Raw genomic sequence first — 25,773 nt, 5'->3', positions numbered from 1 at the left:
TAAGAAAAAACTGAGGGTGGGGGGAGCTGGCGGTGCCCCTTATACCATGGCATATGTGTGTCACTCCAGAGGGTGCCAGAGCCAGTCTCCTACAGATACAATTGAGGGGAAAACTTCCGGCACCAGTGCATGTGGCGAGCACACACACCTAACATGAATGGACATGAGCAAACACTTGCAGAAGAATTAAGGCTATCAAAAGGCTTAAGAAAACTGCATTTGAGCTTCTAGATAAGGAGGTTTAATAATAAAATAATAATGAATAATACTTTGCACTCTAATAGCATCTTCACAAGACTTTGTGAAGTTAAGTGTACCAAAGACAAACTAAAATGTAATCCATTCACACACACAGACTTGATTAAGATTTTTCTGTTTCCCTTGTAGCAGTTAATGACGTGACACCTAAAACTGTGTGGGAGGGGCATTCTTTTCGTCCACTCTCCTTTAAATATTAGTAATACCATCAAATACTGCAGGAGAAACAAAGGACCATAGACCTTGCGTTTGGCTGGTAATTAGAGGATGAAATTATTTTCAACTATTTATCTCTAGGCTGTATTTCTTTGTAATTTTAACTGCACATATTAAGCCCCATTTTTATAAAGGTTTGAGATCAATGCACATTTTTGTGCACGCAACCGTGCATGCCAATGCCCAATTTGAGACTGCAACTACACACACAAAGCAGTTGCAATAAAAGTCACACAAGCAGTTGGCCCTCCAGGCCTTAAAGTTGAATCTGCAAAGGCAAAAAAGTGGGTTTTTGTTCTTTTTTGCTTCTTTATGATTTGTAAAAGCAGCCTACAAAGGAGTTTTTTGTTTGACTTTAAATTGTTCGGATTGCTTTTTATATTATAAATTCAGCCTGGAAGACACTGATGACTGGAGAAAGTACAATGGTGACATCACATACGTTAAGACTATGAAAGTAATTGAGAAGGGAAAGGATTTTTAGTGATAATGGTTTAACTGGTTTTGTTAACATCCACTTAACTTCTGAATAAACTAACCTTTTATTAAAAATTCAGTGCTTCAAGAGGTCACGATAAACATGCTCTGAGACCTCTCACTGGTCCTCTGAGCAAAGTGAGATTTGACATTCCTAATTTTTCTAAGTTATAGGCAATTAAAAAAAACAAAAAACCCCACACTCTTCAAGCCTTCTGTATGCATCATGAAGGAAGAAATGGCTAAAGCCCACTTAAAAAAAAAATGTATATGTCAATCTTTAAATGTATAGGATTTCAGACATTTAAAAAATATTCAGTTTTGTAAAGTTTTCCAGTTCACCTCTAAGTCAATATGACAAAGACAACAGGAAGTTTATCCACTCATGCAGTAACACTTCTACAACAGGTAAAAGACAGGTTTTGCCTACACAAGCTGCTATTAACTCATCTTGCTGTCCAGGTATCCTTCTTTTCACAAAAAGTCCTAAGAAATTTGCTAAAGCCACAGGGCTCTTTAGTGCAAAAACAGGAAGAACTATTCAGGACAATGAAGAAATTAAGCCTTTATTAAATTTCTAACTCCAGGGTCAAAACTTGCAATCCATCTCTAAATTCAAATAACATTTTCCCGAATTAGACTACAGGATTTGGCCCAGAGAGTTAATTATCGAGGTCTATGGACAAACTGGATAAATCCTCAAAAAAATCTTTAAAATAATAAATAAATAAAAGTAAATTTCACTGTAAACAGAAGCATTGAAAAAAGGGCATTTCCCGTCCTTATTTTTGTAAATAATTATTTGCTACTGAATAGCAGGCCGAATCCTGTCCCCATATCCCTTACTGACTTCAGTGAGAGTTTTAGATGTGCAAAGAAAAGAAGGATCAGGTCTGCTATTTGTACCATTCAATCGAAGTACACCTTCTACAAGCAATAACTGGGAGGTATAGCCATCCTTTGATGACCAAAAATCTGGGGTTTCACCTCTGAAAAGGATCATAACCCTTCAACCCTAGATTAAAAAAACCCAACATCAATCCTCAATAAATAAATTGGAACACTATTTCTATAAGCAAAAGATAGAGGGTGGGGGAAGGAGATAAATAGTGGACATTTTAAATATATTGCTTACAAAATAACCTTTTCCAGCTTCATTTGTGTAATAAGCTATAATACAATATAGCATACCATTATACTATGTATATTTAGAACTAGATTTTAATCTGAATTATGCAGTACAATACAAAAGGGATAATACACAAGCATACATTTCCTAAAGCATATGCTACTCTGGCAATAAAAAGGTATGAAACGTGTAGAAGTAAACTACTAACTTATGACAATGCACTAATGTATAAATGAAAGGAATTTTGATTATTATTTTTTAAATAAATTTAAGATGTTGACTATCTCATTAATCAAATCTGACACAGCCCCAATTTGTAATCTCATTGTCCCTTATTCCCAGTTGCCATAAATCAATTCTACTGAAGGAGTATGATTTATGCAATAAATGACAAGCCCTGATCACAAAGGAATCAGGATTTGGCCTTAGAAGGGTTGAGCTAAAACAACAGTTAAATCAAATACTGCATATCCAAGATGCTCTACTTTTTCATACTAACAAAGTATAGCTGTTGCATTTGAAGTGCTGAGATTTTTATCCATCTGAGTTCCTTCTTCCATACCTCTATAGGCCCAATTTCCTCTTTTCTGTGTTAGACAATATGGTGGTAAAAATGCACTATCCATGTCTACAGTACAATTTCCACCATAAATATACTACCAGTGGAGTAGTATACTGGTGAATTATATTTTTGCTAGTGTAAACAAGACCTAAAGACTTGATCCTGAGAGGTGCTAACAACTACAGCTCTCGGTGAAGTCAGTAGAAGTTCAGCACCTCTAATGATCAGGCCATAAGAATATTATATTTCCAAAATGCCTTCTTAGTTATTATCAGTAAAACTTGGTATTTACCTGTACAATTTCAATGACTGCACATTCCAAAGAACAATGCTACCATCAGCTGCACCGGAAACTAGGTAAGCAGAGTCAGGGGAAAATCGGCAGACTCTTACAGGGCTGCCTCGGGGCTGCTTCAGCACTGCCAGCGTCTGACCATTACGAGTATTCCACAGCATCGTGGTACCATCTGTCGAACATGAAGCTAAAATGTGTCCAGAAGGAGAAAAGCAGCAGCAGTGGACAGCATAAGTGTGACCTTTTAATGGTGAGTAGGGAAGTTCAGTAAAGTTGTTTAAAGAATAGAGGCGGATTGTTTTGTCCAGGGAGCAAGTAGCTAAGCAGGAAGAGGAGAAGGCACAGTAGTTGACATCATCACTGTGATCAGCTAAGGTGTGAATTAGTTTCACCATTTTATCTGCTTTAAACCAAGTTACCTGAAATTAAAAAAAAGTTAATACAGTTAATACATTTATCTTAGTTCTTCTACTTTAAAAGTGACATATGGATTGTTTTCATTCAACTATCTAACCAAATAAATAAATAAATGTCCATTTCACGAGGCAGTTTATTTTTGTTCAAGGTTCATTGTTGCCTCCACTAAAGTCAATGGGAGTCAGTCAGCTATGCCACTGACTTCAACAAGAACATGATCAGGTCTTTATAAGTTAATTACAAGGTGAAAATTTAAACTTGTGCAGTAAAAACTACATTTCGAAATACATATAACAGCTGAGTCCAGTCTTTTTTTAAAGGAAAGGAGAGGAAATTAGTTTGAGATTACCCCAAAACTTGTCTTAACATAATTAATTAATGCCCGGAGTGGTTTCACGGTCTCCTTTGCTGACATTCATCTCGTCACTGTGACTGAATCTGCTGCAAACTGGTTTAATAGGGCAAATGGGCAGTGTAAAAGAAGCTGATGAATCTAATGATTTACCACACATATGGCTTGTTGAGAAGAAACAGTTTTTACTTTATGGAATGAGATCCAAGTTTAAAATCAAGAGACCTTAATTAGGACCACCTCTGGAGTGGGTCAATTTATTTTCCTACACTACTTTTAAATGAAAAAGAGTGGATTAAAATTTATTTTCCATCATAGTAGGGTAGGCCAAATTGCATCAGGTGTGATATTAAATCATTTTCTCTAATTTGGAACTCTGTCTGATTCCATACTTCCATAGATGTCTATTATGAAAAGTTGTCCACAAAAAGCCAAATATGACTCTTTGTTGCATCAGTCAAACTATAGTTCCAGTAAGGTTGCATTTTATGTAATAGAGAGCAAAATCCGACCTGACATCTTTTATCACAATAGTTTATTGTCTTGAATAAATTTACTACTGTACTTAATCTGCCTGAAAAAGAGCATAAAAGTCCTGTAGGCTGTATTGTGTTAACCTTTTGTAATTTATTTTTTCTTATTTGTATACAATAGTGCCTACAGCAGCAGTGGGCAACCTGTGGCCTGTCAGGCTAATCCGCTGGTGGACCGCCAGACTGTTTGTTTACATTTGCACAGCCGCCCACAGCTCCCAGTGGCCACGGTTCACCGTTCCCGGCCACTGGGAGCTGCGGGTGGCCGTGCAAATGTAAACAAACAGTCTGCCAGCCAGCCAGCAGATTACCCTGACGGGCCACAGGTTGCCCACCACTGGCCTATAGGCTCCAATTAGGATTAGGGCCTCATTGTGCTAGGCAGTATATAAACAGAGTAAAAGTCAGTCTCTATCCCAAATAATTTACAAACTCACTTAAAGGGAAACAGTAATAAGATCATGAATTTAATTGGCCCATTATGTGTAGAAATAAATGGTTTAGAGGATATTGAGGGAGGGGGTGTTTTTAATATAAATAAGATAATATATTAGTTGGCTTCTTATGTTTAAGTTTTCTTAGTGCATTGAAAAGATCACATTATGGCCAATTTTTTCAAAAGTGACTAGTGATTTTTAGCACCTCGGTTTTTCTGTTCCCAACTTGAGAGCCTTAAATGAGCCTGATTTTGAGTCACTTTTAAAAATCTTGGTGATATTAATACTGGTGAATTTTATAGATACTCTACCTGTTTCAGATCTCATTTACTGAAGTCACTGATGTTACAGCAAGGTAAATGAGATCAGATTCAGGCCTAGTATGTCCAGAATGTTTTGTAATAAAATGTGAATGAAACATTAAGGGAGTAATACAAAAGATAATTGTTATAAATTCTCAGCATTCATACACTCTTTTTATCCACTATGAACTCAATCACATGAGATGCTCAGCTACCTCAACTCCCACGGACATCCACGGGAGCAGAGGTTAGTAGTCATATGAAGGATCAGAACCGATGGAGCAGCTGTATCAATATCCTATTACAAAGTGTTTTCTATCATACATCAACCTAATCTTAGTGGTTAAAACAGTCTTTTTAAAAAAAAAAGACTAGACTAACACATCCTATCTGGTTTCTCCATACCACCTTTTTACTCTTCTAAAGGATTAGTTTTAAAATGATGAGTGAGTAAAGCTCATAAGGAAGCAGGTATCAAGCCACCCATTGGAAACTACTTTGAGCTTGGAAAAAATGCATTATTGCAGCAATTAATATCTTGCAAGTCATATAGCATTTATAAAAATATAGCCCATTGAAAAATAGTACCAATGTCTTGGGTCTTTAAATCAGTGCACTTACATCTCTCCAATAAAATATACTGCATTGTTTGGATGTTATATTTACTGCTGTTATCCAAAATAACCAACTTAGGTTGAGCAGAGTCAGGTGAGAGTAAGAACCTCTCCCCTACACAACACCTGCCAACACCAAAACTCCTGAGGATGCGGGAGCACAAAGCCAGAGACGGCTTTATAGCTCTCAGGCTTCTTGTGATGTGCATGTTCCAGTGTTGCTCTGGTGCCCTTTTGTTCTGGTTTAACTAGCTCAAAGGAATTTGGGGGTAACCATGATTTGGGCCATTTGTCTGTGAAGTGGTTTGCAAATCTCAAATGTTCTCAGATATCCTCAGGTCAGACCATGAACTGAGAAAGCACTAGACTATGCAAAATCTAAAAAGTGGCAAGCTCACCAGAAAACGCCAGACTAGCAGAAAACACACCACAGCTATAATTGGAAATGTAAACAGAGACTGTGGGAATAATGAAGGCAGAAGACATTGGTACAGGTAAATGGCAGATTTATTTTAGTAGAGCTAAACATTCAAAGCAGTTTGGTTTGCATTTTGTGCAGGAGTCAGATCCTCTATGCCAGGGGTTCTCAAAATGGGGGTCACAACCCCTCTGGGGGTCACAAGGTTATTACATGGGGAGTCATGAGCTGTCAGCCTCCACCCCAAAACCTGTTTTGCCTCCAGCATTTATAATAATGTTAAATATATAAAAAAGTGTTTTTGATTTATTGGGAGGGGGTGGCACTCAGAGGCTTGCTATGCAAAAGGGGTCACCAGTAGACAAGTTTGAGAACCACTGCTCTATGCATTGTTAAAGCTACACGGATAGAGCGGGGGGCTGTCATTGGGGCGGGAGAGGAACCACCGCCACCGGGCTGTCTCCTGGCCCAACGCCCTTCCGTGGGCGGCGCTGGCAACTCCAGCTCCCACGGGCTGGTGCCGGTGCCGCTCTGCTTCCAAGGCAGGGCTGACACCGCCCCGCACCAGAGCGCCGCCTGTCCCAGCGCCGAGGGGTTTCCACGCGCGTCATGGGCCCACTCGCGAGAAGCGCCACACCAGCCCCGCAGCCGGGGGAGGGCGCGCAGAGGAGCAGGGCCCTGCCACGGGACAGCCGCAGGGCCCAGCGCAAGGCCTCAGCGAGCGGGGAAGGCTCCTGCCTTAGCCCCACAGGGAGAACACCCCAGGCCGGCTGCGAAGGAGCAGCGCGAGAACCCCCGAACCCCGCCCGTATCACCGCCGCCTGTGCGCGCGCGCGCGCGGGACCCCCCCCCGCCGGACCGGAGCGGGGCCCTGCGCCCCCTCCCTCACCTGCCTCGGCCGGCCGGGCGCCTCCGGTGCAAGTCACGTGACACGGCACCGCCCTCCCAGGTGTGACTGTGGGGGTGGGAGAGGCCAGTTCCCAACTCACCTGCGCCCACGTGACCCCGCGGCAGGGGTGGGCCGGGGCAGTGACCGAGCCAACGCCACCGCCCTGCGCTGACCACGTGGGCGGAGTCCGTCCTCTCCCAGCTGATCAGCTGACCAGGTCCCGGCCCCATCCCGGGGCGCACTCCGCGGAGTGGGGCGCGGAGGCTCAGGCTGCAGCGCGGTGCCCCGTTGGCCCCGCAGGCGGAGCCGGAGCCGGAGCCGGAGCCGGAACCGCCCTACTCCAAGAGCCGCCCCCTGTGCCGCGGCGGGTCGGTGCCTGCAGGGGTCGGCACGGCCTCTGTTTAACCGAGTCCTGGGGGCGGCGCTGGCAGCGTGTCAGTCTGTGGTAACCTGGCCGGGACACGCCCGCTGGGGCGAAGGCGGATGAGGTAGTAGTGGTTACTGGCCCAGCCGCTACTGGAGAGAGCGAGAAGAGCTGGGTGGCGCTGGAAAGCTTCTCTCTCACCAGCTGCAGGTGGCCCAGTAAAAGCTTATTCCCTCACCCACCTTGTCTCTCTAATAGCCTAGGATATAGATGGCTACAAGAGCAGGGTGACTGGCATGTCACGTCACATCAGTGTTAGGTCAGAGTTGGTCGGGTGTAGTGTATTAAAGTGCTACTGGTAGCAGTTACCGAGAGGTAGTGGAGTGCAAGAAACTGCTATTGTGGTAAACTGGTACCTGATGTAGCAAATGCCTAGATAGCAGCTTTTTGCACTATAGTGTGAGATTGCTATGTTTAGAAATCTATCTGTAGCAGTTATTTATTTGTATGGTCACACAAACTGAGCATGCATAAAAGCCTCTTTGCTCAAATAAAAAAAGCCTCTTGGCCCCCCCCCAAACGATTTTGCCAAGCACCGCTGTTTGAGTCCCACTGGGGTAACTGCTACCCCCTCTGCCCCTGCTTGTGCCAGGGTTTTTCCCCCTGACATGGCCTCACTTCTGGGCTTAACTCTGCCTCTTCTCTTCCCCCCTCCCCCTTCATGATTTTGCCCTTTAGCTCCTCTCCTAATGCTGCCCCAGCTACTTGACCCCTGCCCAGTAAATTTTCACCCCCTGCTCAGAACCTGGCTACCCCCCTCCTCTGATTTGCCCCCTTTGCCACTTTTTAACCCATCAAAAGCAATCCCCAGAATCTTATGTCCAATAAGGGCAGCGTGAAGGGCAGTGACTTCAGGAGATGTACTGAGCATGCTCAATACACCTTTACTTCAGAGAGCACTTTAATACACTACACCTGCCATAAGCATCATAGTGATCATGTAGCCAGATCCCTTACCTAACAGGTGGGGTACACTTTTACTGCCTAATTCCTGGGTCAAGCCGCCTAACTTGTTTGAATTAGACTATATCATTCAGACAGACATCCCATCTCTCACTTCTCTTAAGCTCTTCCAGTAGTTAGTTAGTGGCAAGTTTAAAAAAATAATTTCCCGGTTGGATTGGTGTAGCTTGACTGGATCTTGCTTGACCCATACATCCTGTTCAGGATACAGTCTCTTACATCACATTCTTTATTACTACATATATAATTGCTGCATTTGACTTTGTTAAAATGCATGTTTGATTACACCTATTTTAATCAAGCAATCCAGATAGTGCTAAATGACTTGCCCTCATTTATCATTCCAGCTACCTTTGTGTGATCTGTAAATTTTACCAGTGGCAGAGTGAGATTAAAGTTATGAGGGGCCTAAGGCTAATGGGAGGGAAGGGCCTCAGTATGAATTACATATTGAAAAAAATTACCAAGTCATCAAATATTTATCTGCATACATATTTATGTAAAATTAAGTTTATTCTACTCTCACTACACTCAATTCTTCAATTTTTCCCCCTTAACTTAGCTGTGGCAAAGTCACAAATGATGTCATCGTAATTCAAAGACCTGATGATTTCAGCCTCAGTGCTCAAGAGGGACAAAGCACTGAGATGCTCTTGAGTCATGGTGCATTGGAGGACATTTTTTAACCTTGTTAGAAGAGAGAAGAAACGTTCTCCACTACAGTTAGTGATCATTAGTGACAAATGCTATAATGCAGTTTCAACATTTGGGAAACATTCTATCACATTTAATTCACTCATAACTCAGTACTTGCAAATAGATTTGCTTTCATCATCTTTTCTCTGTCTGAGTGACGTGAATTCAACAAGTTGAAGAAACTCTTTAGTAAAATCTACAGGGAGATTGTCTGGGTACTTCTGACACAGACGTTTGATATCTTCACTGACTTTGGAACTTAAAATGTTAGGCAAAAAATTTGTCAGTACACTAAAGGTTTTGTCAATATTTTCCTAAGCCTCGATCCGATATTCTATAGTTTGTCGATGATTGTGATGAAGGTATTCACTCCGAAGACTTCCTTGTTATTGAATGAGTGGGCAGTTGCATCATCACGTCTTCTGTCTTTTGCGGCGTTTGGCTGACTTATACTCATGGTTAGCAGTCCTTGCAGCCCCCTGAATTTCATACTCATCAAAAAGAACAGGAGTACCTGTGGCACCTTAGAGACTAACAAATTTATTTGAGCATAAGCTTTTGTGGGCTACAGCCCACTTTATCAGATGCATAGAATGGAACATATAGTAAGAAGACATATATACATACAGAGAACATGAAAAGGTGGAAGTTGCCATACCAACTCTAAGAGGCTAATTAATTAAAATGAGCTATTATCAGCAGGAGAAAAAAAACTTTTGTAGTGATAACACGGCTGCTACTCTGAATACTCATCAAAACTATCCCACATTTGTTGAAGAACAGTTCCAAGACTCCTCATTAGGTTTACAGCAGTGGAAAGGTCAATTTGAGCATTTTGCAAGCTTAGACCTCACCTGCTGAATGGCTGAAGTATATCATTCCAGATGCATTGCATCACTCAGGATATTCATATCTTTTCTTGTTGATGACTTTTGAGATTCATCATCCTTGATGCCTTCTAGCGCTTCAAGGATGCTGGGGTATCCCAGAACAACCACATTCACAGCTTCAGTGTTGGCACTCTACTGTGTCCCTGAGAGTGATTTGGGCACTGGGCATCCCTTTGGTAGTGAATCTCTAAGAATCGTCCAACGACTGGTTGATGCAGAGAGAAAAATTGTACAATCCTTGGACAAATCCAAAAAAAGAAACTGCTTCAACACAACAGTCCAGAGCAATCTGGCCAACAAGGTTGAGTGAGTGTGCAGCACGTGGTATGTAATCAACCAAAGCATTGTGCTCATTTATCTTTGCCTGCATCCTTGAATATTTGCCACTCATATTACTTGCATTGTCATAGTTTTGGCCATGACAATGGCTGATGTCAATCCCACTTTTGGTGAGGAAATCAAGTAGGTCCAAGGCAAGTTTATCCCCTGTGGCTGGTGATGTTTATGACGGTCATGAAATGCTCAACTGGTCAGCTGGGTAGCACATAACGCAAGAATGACAGTCAGCTGATCTACATGTGACACCTCCGGTCCTGAGTCAATGTACACTGAAAAAATATCCCAAATCTTTGATCTCATCTACAATGGCTGATAACCTCTTCTTTGCCAGCAATGAATTAATCACAAATAGTCTTTGATAGATATGATGTATGGCTTTTTCCACGATTTGCGTGTTCATTGAGATGCTGAGCTAAGAAAGGATCAAGCTTAGTGATTAGCCCTAGAACACCAGGGTAAATGCCACTGTGTTTCGATCTAACAGTCTCATCTGAGCCACGGAATGGCAGACCACACTCAGCAAGCAAAACTATGGTTTCAGCTACGCATCTGAGAACCTTTTCCCAAAAAGCACAAGCTTCCAAAAACTGGTTTTCCATTTGGGTATCAATTCTGCCACTTTCTTTCGGGCATGGTAGTTGCTAACTGACAATGCATGCTGCTCACTCACTGCATGATTGGTAATATATGCAGTATTCTTCCAATCACTGGAGCCTTTGCAGAAAATTCCCCACTTTTTGGTATCAGAAAACAGGCGACAATAAAAACAGTACACTTTCTTCTTAGAAGGCGAATAGATGAGCCATTCTCTCTTGCCAATCTGTCTGTTAGGCTTCACATGTTCAAACATTGATTTGGTCAGATAACGATTCTGATTGGTGTACTTTTGCTTTGTCAGTGAAAAGTCAACATCTAGATATTGGCATTTCTGTGGGTCCTTCTCAATCCAATATGCAATGAGATCTTGAGAAGTCATGTCCCACTCGCCTGGATCATTGGAGGAGGATATTTTTGTATTACTATCACTAGGAAAGTCTTCAGAGGAGAGGGGCCAGACTGCAGATAAGTCACAGGAGGCTGCTTCTTTTTATCAGGCGCAGGAGCAGCAGGTTCACTTGGGCTGGTATTCGCCTGGACTTCCTCACCACCAGACTTAGGAGGAAAAAACGTTAGGAGAGAAGTACCACCTTTCAGCACTACATCTTTATTGCCGTCTTTCTTTGGCCGCCTTCAATTTCTCCATCCTCCTTTCTTCGACACAGTTTCTATTGTCCAGTGTAGGCCTTCTGTGTACAAAGTTCATTGCATGAGCCCACAAACACTTAGCCCAAAAAGACAAAATCACAACCACCATAAACTGAATTCACAATCTTGATGAATTAATATGTACAAAGCAAGATCTAATGAGACAAAAAATTTCTGATGGCCCCGCTACTGTCACTCAGCTGTTACTTCGATATGGAATGGAGGGCCTACAAATAAGGCCTAAAAATTAGGGCCTAAAGTAGGACCTAAAAATAGGAGGGCCCAAGGCTATACCTTATTAGCCTATGGGTTAATCCAGATCTGACGAGTGGTGACTTTATATTTTCTTCCAGATCACTGACAAAGATATTGAAAAACATTGGGCCAAGAACAGTTCTCTGGCACTCCACTAGAAACAGCCCTATTTGATGATGACTATACATTAACAATTATGTACTGAGTTCTATCACTTAATCAGTTAAGTGCTTTTATAGTTGCCTTGATCCACCAAATCTATATTGCATCAAAAAACATTGTTTGCTTTTCAGTAAACCTATTTTTAGTAAAACGAAGTGGACTGTCATTACTGATGCTAGCAACCTTTAATTCTTTGATTAAATCCTGTATTAGCTGTTCCATGATTTTGCCTAGGATTAATGTCAGGCTAACTGAACTAAGCTTAGCTGGGTCATCCCACTTACTTTTTCAAAAACTTTTTTTGAACATATTAGCAAAATATTAGCTTTTTTTCCCTGCAGTCTTCTGGAACTTCCCCAATTTTCCAAGATTTATTGAAAATAGACATAAATGACACACATTTCTTCAGGCAATTTGTTTAAAATGCTTGGGCACAAATTTAGTCCTGCCTATTTAAACACGTTAAACTTTAACAGATGCTTTTTTTTACCTCATTCCTAGTTACAGTGGGAATAGAAAACATTTCATTGTTGCTGTAGTATGAATACATAATCCACACTTTCCAAATATTAAATATTTATTGAACTTTTCTGCATATTAAGACAATTTTATCTACAAATAATAACAGCTGGACATCTTAAAAATTCCCTTATATCCTTTACCCAAAAGATTATAGATTTTTCATTGATACCTTTAGCTTCCCCTTATTAACTGTCCACACATTTAATAACTTCTAATTAATACCTACTGATATCAACTTTCCCTTTTAAATTGCTGTTTTCACTTCTCTTCTTAACCAGAATGTTTTCTTAAGCCAAAGCAGCCTTTGTTCATGATTGCAGAATTGTGGCATCTAGTAAAATGTTCTTAAATAACTCCCAATTATTCATATTTTTCTGTTTAAATTTTCCTCCCAATCAATGTTGTTCAATTGTTTTCTGTTTTGGGAAACTGGCCATTTTACAGCATTTATGTGTTTTACTAATTGGGTTTGTATTCTTTTTTCATACATGTAGCCAGGTTGTGATTACTTGTACCTAAACAACCATTGCCCAAGACACAATGCTTGCAGTTTTTAGCACCAGACTCAGTCTCACTGCCATAGGTTTTAAAACACAGTGTAGACATAACCTTACAAAACTTTAGAAGGCTGTCTGTCATACATACACACATACACCTTTTGGCTGTGTTTGCACAGTGATCAGAACAATGGGGTCCTGCTCTATGACTGGGGATCCTATCATAGAAACACAGAAGATAAGGGTTGGAAGAGACCTCAGGAGGTCATCTAGTCCAATCCCCTGCTCAAGGCAGGACTAGGACCAATATCAACTAAATCATCCCAGCCAGGGCTTTGTCAAGCCGGGCCTTAAAAACCTTCAAGGATGGAGATTCCACCACCTCCCTAGGTAACCCATTCCAGTGCTTCACCACCCTCCTAGTGAAAATGTGTCCTAATATCCAACCTAGACTTCCCGCACTGCAACTTGAGACCATTGCTCCTTGTTCTGTCATCTGCCACACTAAGAACAGCCGAACTCCATCCTCTTTGGAACCCCCCTTCAGGTAGTTGAAGGCTGCTATCAAATCCCCTCTCACTCTTCTCTTCTGCCCAGTTCCCTCAGCCTCTCCTCGTAAGTCACGTGCAACTGAAATACAAATATCATACACACACACACACTATACATATATATATATATATATACACATACACACACATACATACACTCACAGGATTTTACCATTTTAAAAAGATTTTTCTAACATTAATTCTCACTGTATATTCTCTATAGCTCTGTTCCAAATTTAACAGTTTTGGCAGCTAGTAGGTTACTCTCCAGCTACTCCCATTCCTTTTTAATAATTTTATTTGGCTAGACTCTGCCCAAGATAGAGTGAATCATCTTTACTCCCACCATCTTTATGACAGTAGAAATGTGCCATACATCACAACACCCATCTAATTGTCTTGGACATTTTTGAAATATGCTACAGACTCATCCTGTTGACCTGTAGCACTGCCACAGCTAACCAAATTTCGAAGTGCCATTTTTTGAGAGAGCAATGCTGTAAGTGAAATATAATTTTTTGGTACTTAAATTACATCCTCTCATCTGTTTTTTTAATATATTAAATAAATTGATGATTTCATTGATAGCATTAATTTGAATAGACTACATGGAGTTTGATAAGCATACATTAAACTCCGCCCATATTCAGTGTGTATCACTGGTATATAACTGTTTAAAGCTTTACAGTGTTTTTCTCTTTACAAACATTTAAGCTTCATACCACTTGTGCAAAGTAGGTAAGTATTATACGGAGGAGTAAAATGTGACATAGGTTCAGTAAATTGTCTAAGGTCATCTAGCGAACGATAACATTAAAACAAGAACAGAACCCAAACATGCTGAGTCAATTCCTCAGCTCCTATCTCCCTTCAGAGCACTAATTAGGACTGTGGGAAGAAAAATCATGTCTTAAAATCAACCATATATTGCATGAATTCCATTTGGGGTAATTATATATCATATGGAGGCAGCTTATCCTACATCTGCCTACTGTGAACTAGCCTGCACTTTCTGTGCAGCATGTGGTGCTAGCCACTATCAAACACAAGATACCAGATGAGACAGACCACAGATGTGATTCAATATAGCAATTCATATGTTCCTATTATGGCTAGCTAAAGTACCTCCCCAGTCTCAATTGCAGAATTATTTCTTCAGCTCCTCTCCTAAAAACAGTCATGTTGTATTGTTGGCATGTTCCACGACAGAGATAGTGGCACTTAAGTAGTGCATCCCAGTTCTGTTTCCTATACAACACCCTGATAATGATCTTACACTTTCCTCTGCAATGTATTGTGAATTTAGGTCATTATTTTGCTTTTTTATTAATAATTTTACATTTTGCAGAGGGCACTATCTGCATATTTTAGTAATGAGGTTGCTAAACATGCACAAACATTGATAAGTTGAACAAATCTTTTTATAAGCTCTATATAGTAGAGATACAGTACTGATTTCTGATATGGATAAAAGCAGAACTAAATCCTGCTAAATAACTTACCAAAACTGCTCCCTGTTCAAATGTATTTTGGATGTTGTTGCTGTCTCAGTTTAGGTATGCTGCTTATCCACTACAACATAGGCAGCACCTCTAAAAAGTTACCTGAGATAAAAATGTCACACCTTTAAAGACCACTATTTTGGGACTTTTCAGGACTTGAAATAAGTGCTGCATTTTATTGGACATTATTGGGAATCTCCCTTTTGCAGTGGTAGAAAGCTCTATATCTAGATATCTCTAAATATCTAGCCCTGAGATATTAGACCTAAACCTGTCACAGAAATAAGGACTGAATTATGTCTGTCCCATGTGTAGGCCAGTGTAATTTTTTTGAGAAATATCTCATATAGGGTAAAGAAACAAACATTTTTGTGGCTCATTGATTTCAAATGAACAGCATCGCTTTGCAGTTGCCCAGAGGTTTGGAAGTAGCAGCTATTCCAGTGAAGATGGATAGTGTGCGGGATACCTCCAGGTGATCAACAGAAGTTTGTGTAATAAATAAGGGTGTTCTGATGCAGGTTTCACAATGTGTACATACATATGTATTTTATTAATTTATTTTGAAACTATTCTGATTGGGCACAGAGGGTTTGTGTGACTAAAAATGGTATAATTTTTAACTCCATACTGATACAATGGGACAGTAGTCTCACGGATAGAAGGCAACATCCTCCATTTGTAGTTATCACATATATTATGCGGTGACTGACTCCATCATTAATCCTTAGTTTTCTGGCAAAAACATTTTATTAAACCAAAAAATATAAGCAGGGGGATTGAAGGAAAAAGATCCCCTGGGACAGCAGCTCTGCACATTATGAAAAGGACTGACTGCTTCTTCACGGCATGGTTGTCCCACAGATGTCTTTCCTATTCACAACAGCACAGAACACCTCCCCCTCTAATAACTGTGGCAACTACTGTAATCACATAAAAAAAGAATTAGGAAAATACTTTGCATTTTGTACTATATTTAATGTGATGCATTTTGCCTAATTAGGCTGGTTGATCCTCCTTGTTTCCAGCTGCTTCTATAGGTATCCAGACTCTTTGCAAAGAAGTGGTACCAGTAGAAGCAGCTGGAGAAAGGAAACAAAATCATCCTGTGCCTGGACAACTCAGTAACTCAGACAATCAGTAACTGGTCCTCAGACAACAGTTTGGGAATTGCTGCCACTGGGAATTCTTACCTTACCTGTCGTACCTGGCTGCCCTGCTTTGTTCTATACAGACCTTACAGTGACATTTACAAGAGTCCTGCTCTCTTCAGATATAAGGATTCTTGTCAATTTCACTTCACTGCCTTCCTAACAAGAATAGAGTGGCAGGCACAGTGGTGAAAGGTTTTTGGAGCGCCTGAGATTAGATGGGGAAATGGCAGCCTGGTTTGTTACTTGTTTCATAGTAAATAAGTGTGTTGGAACTCTATTTATTTAAAGGACATTACCAGGACAATGTGACTTGATAATAATGCATCTTTAAGGGAGGTAAAATTGTTGGCAGACTGTACTAACCTTAGAAGAGTCTCTTCAGCTTTTTCAGTGTAGGCCTTGTAGCATATGAATCAAATTAGGACAAAGACAACGGAAAATATCAAAAAAAAAATTTACTGCTATAAAATTATGAAAGAGACTTATCAAGTATCTCACCTAGACTGATGAATCAATGAAACAGATTTTAGATACTTAAAGCTTAGCTTTTCTGTAGTGCCTTGTCATATTTGTTTTCTCCCCGTACTCCCCAAAAAATTAAGTTTTATTTCATGTTTGGGTCCTAGCACAGCTAAATACAACTGAATTATTTTTCCACTAACTTTCTGAAAAACAAATATTTGATCTGATTTATAGAACAAGTATGAAGCAGAACTAAGTTTAAGCAGAAAGACATGCCTTTCCAACTTGTAATAAAACATATGTAATAATACCTACCTTTCATACATAGATAGTTAAAAACTGTGTGTGTGTGTAAATATATATATATATATATATATATATATACACACACACAGTTTTTATCATATATATTATATATATTTTATAATCACACTTAACATATAAAACATTTTAATATAGAAATGTACAAACATTAATCAATCAATCTTAATACTCCTAAGAGGTAAATGGGTAAGATTATCATCCCCATTTTTCAATATTTCTTTTGTACATATATCTTGAGTACTAAATAACCAAGAAAAACTGGTTTGGAAAACAGTCTTTTATTGTATCCGTGCCACACATACTAGTGAAAAATAACACTCCTATAAAAAGAAAAAAAGAAAAAAGAATGCTACCTTTTCCACAACGTTTTTGTTTTAAATAAAGCTTCAAGTACTCTTACATACGTACAAAAAAAAAAAATTCTGATCTATCTGCCTCCAACAGGCCACCACAACACACAGTAGATAAAACACAGTGGTTACAAATGTCTTTTGTTATTTCTGTGGCAAGGCAAATGGAGGGAAATGTTTCTATGAAAAAATACTGTGTGCGTAAGAAATTGTCACAATTTTATTTCACATGGATACAAATGATTATACTTAAATCTGAGGCCCTGGTGGCTTGAAATTATATAACAAAATAGAAAAATGGAAAACTAATATCCCCTACACCCTGTTTTAAAGGCAGGCACTACCAAGATTAAGGAGACTCCACAGTGTTGGTAGAGGATAATTACTGTACAAGCCATATAGCTATAATTACCTTAAGACTAAAATAAAATGCTACAGTCCTTCTAAGGCATAAACAATAATGTCTGCAAATAATATGTACACATCATACATATTTAAAACAAGACGTAATATAAACAATAATGAACAGTATATACATATGTCTCCAATTTTCTTCACTGTCTTCAAATACAATTTTACTACACAAGTGATGCAGCAACATATATATATAAATGTACTTGTAACTCTACAGTAAAGTTTTAACTTTTAGTGCTTTTATAGCACATCAGTGTAAACAGTTTTACTTGGCTTTGTTTTATATTTTAAAACATTCCTTGTTGTATTTTCAAGATTTAAAGCAATTTTTCTAATTCTTCCTTTTCACAGAAAACGAAGATTCTGGATGCTGTTTAATCATAAATAATTCATAAAATTAAATACATTCACTAAAAAATAAACTACAAAGTAAAAAAATGAAAAATAGATATTTATTGAAAGGGAAAAGAGAACCATTTCCCCAAGTAGAGCTCTGGTGGTTGAATATTCAGTGCGTTTTGATATATTTTAAATTGCTATTGCACTATAACACCCCTTTCTTTGAAATTCTTTGGGTGTGCTTCCCTGTTCTACCTAAATTAGTTTGATAAAACACACAAACCAATAACCAAGGGCCATGGTTGCTGTAGGAGTGAAGCCTTTAGAATTAGTATCACTCTTCTGTGATACTTCTCTTTAAGGAAAAAAAAACAGTCATTAGTTATGCGTGTGCCTTGCACTTTTTATGTAAATACAGTTCACATTGCTGGTCTCATTTGTCCTTGTTTAAGGAAAAAAACTGAGTTCTGATAAATTCAGCTCACTTTGAAAATCTCTGTCCATTTCTTTTCAAAATATTTCCTCATGTTGTGGCCAGCCCTGCCTATGTCAGAATCATCTTCATTAAAGGTTTCACAGTTGTCAAAAACAAGCCTGATGTCTAGAGAAAATGCTTCAAGATTAGGGTACCTGAAAGAACAGAGAGGGTAAGGTTTTTTTGGAACACAGAATCCCAGGGAAAAAAATAAAACCTACATACATCAGAAGGGAATGTAAAAATACAAATTAATGTACAGATGACCATGAAATATTCAGTATATACTGTACATCTAAGTTATAATTTTGACATTTCTAGTTTTAATATTAACTAATTCCAGGAAAATAGTCTTTAGAGCAAAGAAGATAATTTCTATTTTTGTTTTTGATGTTTGCAGAAAGTACAGTCTAGAAGGGAGAATTCCAGGTCTATACTAGAACCAACACCAATTTTCAACCAACACTCTTCCCTCAATAGTTTTCTGGTTAAAATAATAAGGAATTATTTCCATTTTACTCCTCCCTTATTTGGCTGCATCACTGACTTTTAAATGGACTAAAGAGTTCCCTTAATTTTTCTTGTGATAGCAATCGTCCAGCACACGGACCCATATGTGTATGTCTACATATCAAAGAAAAACCCGCAGCTGGCCTGTGCCAGCCGACTGGGCTCCTGGGCCTCCAGCTGCAGGATGGAAGGGTCCCAGAGTTCGGCGAAGTCCCCAGTGATTGCATAATGTTCTGCAAAGATGTGTACTGACACTCATGTCGCCGCTCTACAGATCTCTGAGATGGGGACATTCTTGAAAAAGACAACGGATGAGATAGACCTTGTAGAGAGTGTATGAATAGTATCCGAATGGGTCATACTGCAAACTTGGTAACGGTGTCTGATACAGTTTGAGCTCACTTGGAGCTCTTTGGGTGATATTGCTGAGCCTGTGGCTTTTTCCACAATGGAGAGGAAAAGCCAGGGGGACTTCCTGAAAACCTTCGTCCTGTCCAGGTAGAAGGCTAGGGCTCTCCTGACATCTAGTGTGTGTAATATAACCTCCCTGTTGTCTCGGTGAGGCTTGGGGTAGAAGGTTGGAAGATGAATTAACTGCTTCGTGTGAAACAGGGAGGTTACTTTGGGAATGAATTTCAGATGTGGCCTGAGAGTAAGCTTGTCTGAAAAGAATATGGTGTATGAGGGATGTGCCATCAGAGCCACTATTTTTCCTATTCTCCTAGCAGAGGTGATCGCTATCAGGAAGGCCATTTTCATTGAGACGTACATAAGCGAACAGGTGGCCATGGGTTTGAAGGGAAGCCTAGTCAGTCCTTTCAGTCCCAGGTTTAAGTCCCAGGTAGAAGTAGGAAGTTGGGGTTGTGGGAAGAGGTTTACTATACCCTAGAGGAACCTTTCACTCGTTGGGTGTGACAGCATCACGCATCCCTCTACTGGTTGATGGAAGGCTGTTATAGCCGCTAGGTGGACTCTGAGAGAACTCAGCGATAGCCCCAATTTTTTTTAGTGCATAGTCTAAGGTACATGGAAGAGTCAAGGATGTCAGGGAGATTTGTTGGGAAGCACATCAAATCCGAAACCTGGACCATTTTTGCAAGTAGGTACGTTGTGTCGAGGACTTTCTACCTCTTGCACCTCTTTTGAACAGGGGCTTTCTAGGTGTTTGAACTAAGAAGGAACCATGCCTTGAAGTGGAGAACCCCAAAGTTGGGATGCAGGTTACATCCTCTGTCCTGGGAGAGAAGGTTCAGAGTGACTGGGAAAGAGATCGGCAGGCACATTGTGAGCTGTGACAGGTAAGGGTACCAGGTCTGTCTCAGTCAAGTAGGAGCGATCAGAATGACATGTGCGCCATCTCTTTTTATTTTCAGCAGGACCTTCAATAGCAGGGGAAAAGGAGGAAAGGTGTAAAGGAAGTCCCCGTCCCAGGGGAAGAGGACAGCATCGCCCAAGGTGTGTTTTCCTATTCCTGCTCCGGAGCAGTAGCGTGGAAATTTCTTATTCAGGTAAGTGGCGAACAAGTCTGTGGTCAGCGTCCCTCATCGCCTGAATAGATTGTGAAGTACTACTAGGTCTAGCTCCCACTCGTGGTCATGTGGGAATTTATGACAGGCTGTCCATTATGGAATGCTGTGTGCCTGAAAGGTAGGCTGCTGACAGTGTGACATCATGGGAGATAAACCAGTTCATAGTCTCATCACTTCCATACAAAGGGAGGGTGACTTGGCTCCCCCTTGTCGGTTTACATAGTATATGCAGGCTATGTTGTCTGTTAGAACTCCTGTGTGATATCCTTTGATCAATGGTAGGAAGCGGGTGCAGGCATTCCTAACTTCTCTGACCTCGAGGAGGTTGATATGAAGGGAGATCTCCGTGGGTGACCACTTGCCTTATGTGGGGAGGTAATTTAGATGTGCACCCCATCCTATGAGCCATATATCAGTGGAGGGAAGAACTGAAGGGTGAGGTTGCGAGAAGGGAATCCCTCTGCAAACGTTAGCTGGGTCTTTCCACCAGTCTAAGGAGTTTTTGATCCTGGAGAGTAGTGACGGGTTTCTCTAACCTGTCCCCGTTTGGTCTGAGCTGAACCCCATCTGAAGGCATCACATGTGAAGCCTGGCATGTGGTATTACCGCTGTGCTCGCTGCCATATGCTCCAAGAGTTGGAGGTAGTGTCTGATATTTGTGGGCTTGTTTGTACGTCTCTATGAGGGTGACCAAGGAGTGAAATCTGTGTTGAGGTAGCAGAGCTCTGGCCTGTAGCAAGTCAAAGTCTGTGCCTATGAATTCCACGCACAGTACTGGAATGAGGGTTGACTTCTTGGCATTGATCTGTAGACCCAATTCTGTAAACAGGCATACTGTAGTTTTGGTCAGAGTCTCTAGGATAGATGGGGCTCTGAGGAGACAAACATCCAGATAAGGGTAAATCATGATCCCTTGGGAGTGCAAGTGCATAACTACTACTGAGAGAACCTTGAAAAATACTCTCAGGGCTGATGATAGTCCAAAGGGGAGCACTGCATACTGGTAAGTGGTTTTGTCTTAGAGTGAATTTGAGAAATCGTCTGAGAGATATGAAAGTAGGTGTCCAGAAGATCGATGGTGGAAAACCAGTCTCCCTGTTCCGACGCTGGAATGACTGTTGCTAGAGTGACATCTTGAATTTTTGAGCTTTGACAAACTTGTTGAGAGCTCTGAGGTCTAGTATGGGTCTCCAGCCTCCCTTCTTCTTGGGTATTAGGAAATACCGAGAGTAGAACCCTTTGCCTCATAGATGTTGAAGTACCAGTTCTATGGCTCCTAACTGGAGGAGGCGATTAATCTTTTGTAGTAGTAAACTCTCATGAGAAAGGTCCCCGAAGGAGGATGGGGAAGGGTGCTGTGGAGGGGGTAGGGAGGTAAAATGGATGGAGTACCAGTGGGAATGATCTCTAAGACCCATTGGTCCAATGTTATGTGTTCCCGGACGCTGCGAAATGATGCTAATTGGTGGCCCAATGGGTGTAAAAGCATTGGTCGGCTATAGTAGTTGGGGGGCGTGGTCTATCGACACCACATCTAGCCTGTCAAAATTGGTGTTTGGATGTAGACAGCTGGGACAAGGAAGATTGTGACCCAAATGGTTTATGCCTAGAAAATTAACTTTTCTTTCTCTGAGGTTTGTACGGGCATTGAGCTGGATATTGGGATGTGCATCCTCTATACAGGGCACCGCCTCCATGTTCCTCCATGATGTCTTTTGAAGGTGCCGAAGCTGCAGATGTTGCGGCCAAGGGGATGTGCCTCGAGGATTCTCAGATGAGGCTTGAAGCTTGAGAGGCATGCTGGTGATATGCTGCCCATGAGTCCTAATATGGCCACTAGGGTGGAGGTGACATAGAGCCCAGTAGTGGTGCCCACAGATGGCCATTCCAAGATGGTGATGGTGGGGCCATCTGAGGGTTTACTCTAGAGCCCTGGTGATGTTGGGCACCATACAGAGCCTGAGAGGAGTACTGTGATGCCTCCTCCTCTGGCTCACTGTCTGACCCTTCACTAAAGAGCGGGAGAGCATGGCATGGTAACGGGGATAATTCGCATGCTAGGCGGAGGCTCAGTGTGGAGGTCCGGATACTAAGAAGTAGGGACTCCGGTATGTCCGATAGGTGGAGGTCTCTGGAGTGGTGGAATTCCACCGGTACCAACGGCGGTACTGGGGGAGACGGGGATCTTGCCCGTACTGGTCACTCCGGTGCCAGATGTGGTGTTGATGATGGTACTGATACATACTCGTGTACCGGGAGTACCTAATCCTGTCCCTCAGTGCCGATGACTCAGTGCCTGTACCCATTAGGTCCATGGGCATGTCAATGGTAGCAGCTGCTGTCGTTTCTGTGAGCCGTGGGTACCAGACTGGGAAGGTCTCGGTGCTGACCATACTGAAGATACCGAGCGTGATGGGGATTGGTTACAGCTGCCTCGGGACTCACTATGGGGGCTTCCTGCCTTCTTCTTTGATGACGTATGGGAAGGGTCAGCAGCTTGCTTCTTCGACCCACTGCCTTTAGATGTAGAGGGTTGTGGGAAGACTCATGTCTGCCAAGTGACTTGTGGTGCGGATCCTGAGAGGAGCCGAGAGCCGCCTCCATGAAGATAATCTTCTGTCGGAGCTCTCTGTCCTTATGTGAAAATGGCCTGAGCTGCTGGCAGAGACCACACGTCTGTTGGATGTGGCCTTCCCCAAGGCAGGGAATCCACTAGGAATGCTTGTCTGCAATAGGCATTGCCTCCTTGCAAGTAAGGCACTTCTTGAAGCCCAGTGAACCAGGCATACCAGGCATAGGGGAAAGGTCCCCAAGAAGGAAGAAAAACACGTAGGTGGGGTGTTAAAATATTTTTAATTTAAAATTTTTTAAAATTTTAAGAGAATAATGGGGTCTAGAAAAAACTACAATTATACTAAGAGACAGACTAATTAACTATAGAAATGAAAATAGAAAGTAATGTTCCTAATTGGACTGCAAATAGCTCCATCTCTAACCAGGGGCAGTTGAGAAGGAACTGAGGGGGGTTAGCCTGTGCAGGCTGACTAGCCTCATTGCGCAGCACAAGGAAAGACAGTGCATGTGCGGGCATAGTGGATGCTGATACTGAAGTTCTCTTATCCACAGCTCAGGGATGTAAACACAACTACAGTGGGGCACCCATAGTGACAACTTGAAGAAGAATGTTGCATTTCCATTACACTGGTACCCCAAGCAATAAGGAAAGTGCCCAAGTGTCTCTGCACCTCTATATTTGTATATCCTGTGGATCTGACCTCACTAGCAGGGGACAATCCTGCACCAGAAAAGTCAGTGACAAAGCTCCAATTAAATTTCAGTGGCACAGGCCCAGACCTCCACAAATCACTAGCCCCCTTCCAGATCAAGTAGCTACTAGTAGGCCACTTGCAGATATTCTAGCTTGTAACATGGATATGCTGAAGATTTTGTTCCTCAGCCTTATGCCACCGGAGCACATTTTCCCTATGAGCTAGACTGTACTCCCACTTTATGATTTGGTCCACTATTTGAAATTTAGTCCTAGATCCTTATCACATGGAAAGTATTGATGCATTGCAACAGTGAGTGACCCCGCAAACAAAGGAGAATTTTACCATTCAAAAGGGGATTTTTGAGGGGGATAACAATGTACTACTGAAAAAAGTATATTCTGCCATTTTCTCAGGCCATAATCTGATTTAAGCCTTCTTGATATTATGTACAACATTTGATTGCATGAGTTGTTGTTGTTTGAAAAGGAGATGCATACATTGCATTAACCTTTTTTAAGCACATTTGTATATACATCTTAGTGGCTCATAGTATGGAATAGCACAATGACAACTGACACCCAGATACCACAGCAATGGGCACATATAAAATAACTAGGTAGAGAAAAAACTGATTTCAGAGTCAATAAGGCTTACTGAATTATTTGGATATATTTGTAAAACTCCCTTGACCTACTTTTATACCACTTTTAAAAGACGTATTTTATGCTGTACTGCTGTTCTCATTTTTGGTTCTGGTTTGAATATATGAGATGCTGAGGTCAACTCTGCTGAGCTGTCTAACCATCACCTCATCTACTTCAAGGCACTGTTTTCAATATTAAACCAATTTTTTAAAAAAAGAAACAAGGAATCAGGCAAAAATGAAACTAAATCCATAACATGACTCGTTGTGCCGAGGTACAGAAAAATCTTACATAAATACAGTGTATAATCCTCAATCCATGGGCCAAATAGGTAATCCTCATTCAAGTAAATCTTCCACTGGTTTTAACTGGAGTTTTCTCTAAGTAAGGAGTCCAGAGTCGGGCACCATCTGTGCTTCAAGTCGTAGGTGTGAGAATCGGTTTAAATTGAAGATTTATGGATTGCCTATACACAGAAGTTGCACCAGTTTCACTTAAATAGCTTTAAAAAACAATTTAGTTAAGCTAGTGCACACCCTGTGTGGACACTCATATTGGTTAAAATCTGGATCGTATCCATTTATCAGCTTGCACCTTGAAATTATAGTTGCAAGCTAAACCAATATAAACCAGGGTTTAAACCAACATTATAATCTCAACACCCAAAAGCTGCAATAGTTTAATTATGGGCATGTCTAAACTACAGCTGCAGCGCCATAGCTATGCCACTGTAGCACCATAGTGTAGATGCTTCCTACATCGATGGAAGGGGATTTTCCATCAATGTAGTGAATCCATCTCTTGGAGAGGTGGCAGCTAGGCTGATAGAAGAATTCTTCTATCAACTTAGCTGCATCTACATTGTGGGTTAGGTTGACGTAACTACAGCATTTTGGACGTGAAAATTTTCACACCCTGAGCAACATAGCTAAGTTGATCTAATTTTTAAGTGCAGACCAGGCCTAAAGCAGTTTAAAAATCACACCTTTCGCTAAACTGGTACAACTTAGTGTGCAGACCAGGCCTTAAGGGCTGTCATTCGCCACTGCCTTGTACTCTGATAGTTACACCAGCCTAAAATGGGCACAAGATGTTACCTACTTAGAATTCTACACTCTATGTTGTTGGGTGCATTTTACAACTACTTTGCACTAGTGTAAATGACTACAAGGCAGTGGAAAATCTCGTACATAATATTACTTTAGCATTTCGTGGATGAAAATTAGTTTGTCAACACATAAGAATAGAATTTAAGAGCCTAATACTGTAAATCAGTGTGCTTTCCTGTCATCTGTGATCACCTATACATAACTATTTTCTTAATATTTTATTGAGCTTCACAAATACCTACAGTA

The 25,773-nt window shown here is 41.0% G+C and overlaps 2 protein-coding genes across 30 annotated transcripts in view; both read right to left on the bottom strand.

Moving 5' to 3' along the window:
• WDSUB1 (WD repeat, sterile alpha motif and U-box domain containing 1) overlaps window positions 1–7,195 on the bottom strand; it is a 55,688-nt gene extending 48,493 nt beyond the window's left edge. For 2 of the 6 annotated variants that reach the window (XM_054044280.1, XM_054044284.1), the window contains exons 1-3: window positions 7,000–7,195; window positions 5,991–6,050; window positions 2,935–3,356 (exon numbers count right to left, since the gene is read on the bottom strand). In XM_054044280.1, the coding sequence (XP_053900255.1) occupies window positions 2,935–3,332 (398 nt within the window). In that variant the 5' untranslated portion in view covers window positions 3,333–3,356; window positions 5,991–6,050; window positions 7,000–7,195. Of the gene's footprint in view, window positions 1–2,934; window positions 3,357–5,990; window positions 6,051–6,899; window positions 6,970–6,999 lie in introns of those variants that run through there. The other 4 variants (XM_054044282.1, XM_054044281.1, XM_054044283.1 and 1 more) reach the window with 4 other exon arrangements.
• Window positions 7,196–17,441: 10,246 nt separating this feature from the next.
• BAZ2B (bromodomain adjacent to zinc finger domain 2B) overlaps window positions 17,442–25,773 on the bottom strand; it is a 272,137-nt gene continuing 263,805 nt past the window's right edge. For all 24 annotated transcript variants that reach the window (XM_054043380.1, XM_054043386.1, XM_054043395.1 and 21 more), the window contains one exon: window positions 17,442–18,618. In XM_054043380.1, the coding sequence (XP_053899355.1) occupies window positions 18,465–18,618 (154 nt within the window). In that variant the 3' untranslated portion in view covers window positions 17,442–18,464. The remainder of the gene's footprint in view (window positions 18,619–25,773) is intronic.

The sequence above is a fragment of the Malaclemys terrapin genome, chromosome 11 (genome assembly GCF_027887155.1).
Source record: "Malaclemys terrapin pileata isolate rMalTer1 chromosome 11, rMalTer1.hap1, whole genome shotgun sequence".
Classification (NCBI taxonomy): domain Eukaryota; kingdom Metazoa; phylum Chordata; order Testudines; family Emydidae; genus Malaclemys; species Malaclemys terrapin.
This window is presented reverse-complemented; position numbering and strand designations above follow the sequence as displayed.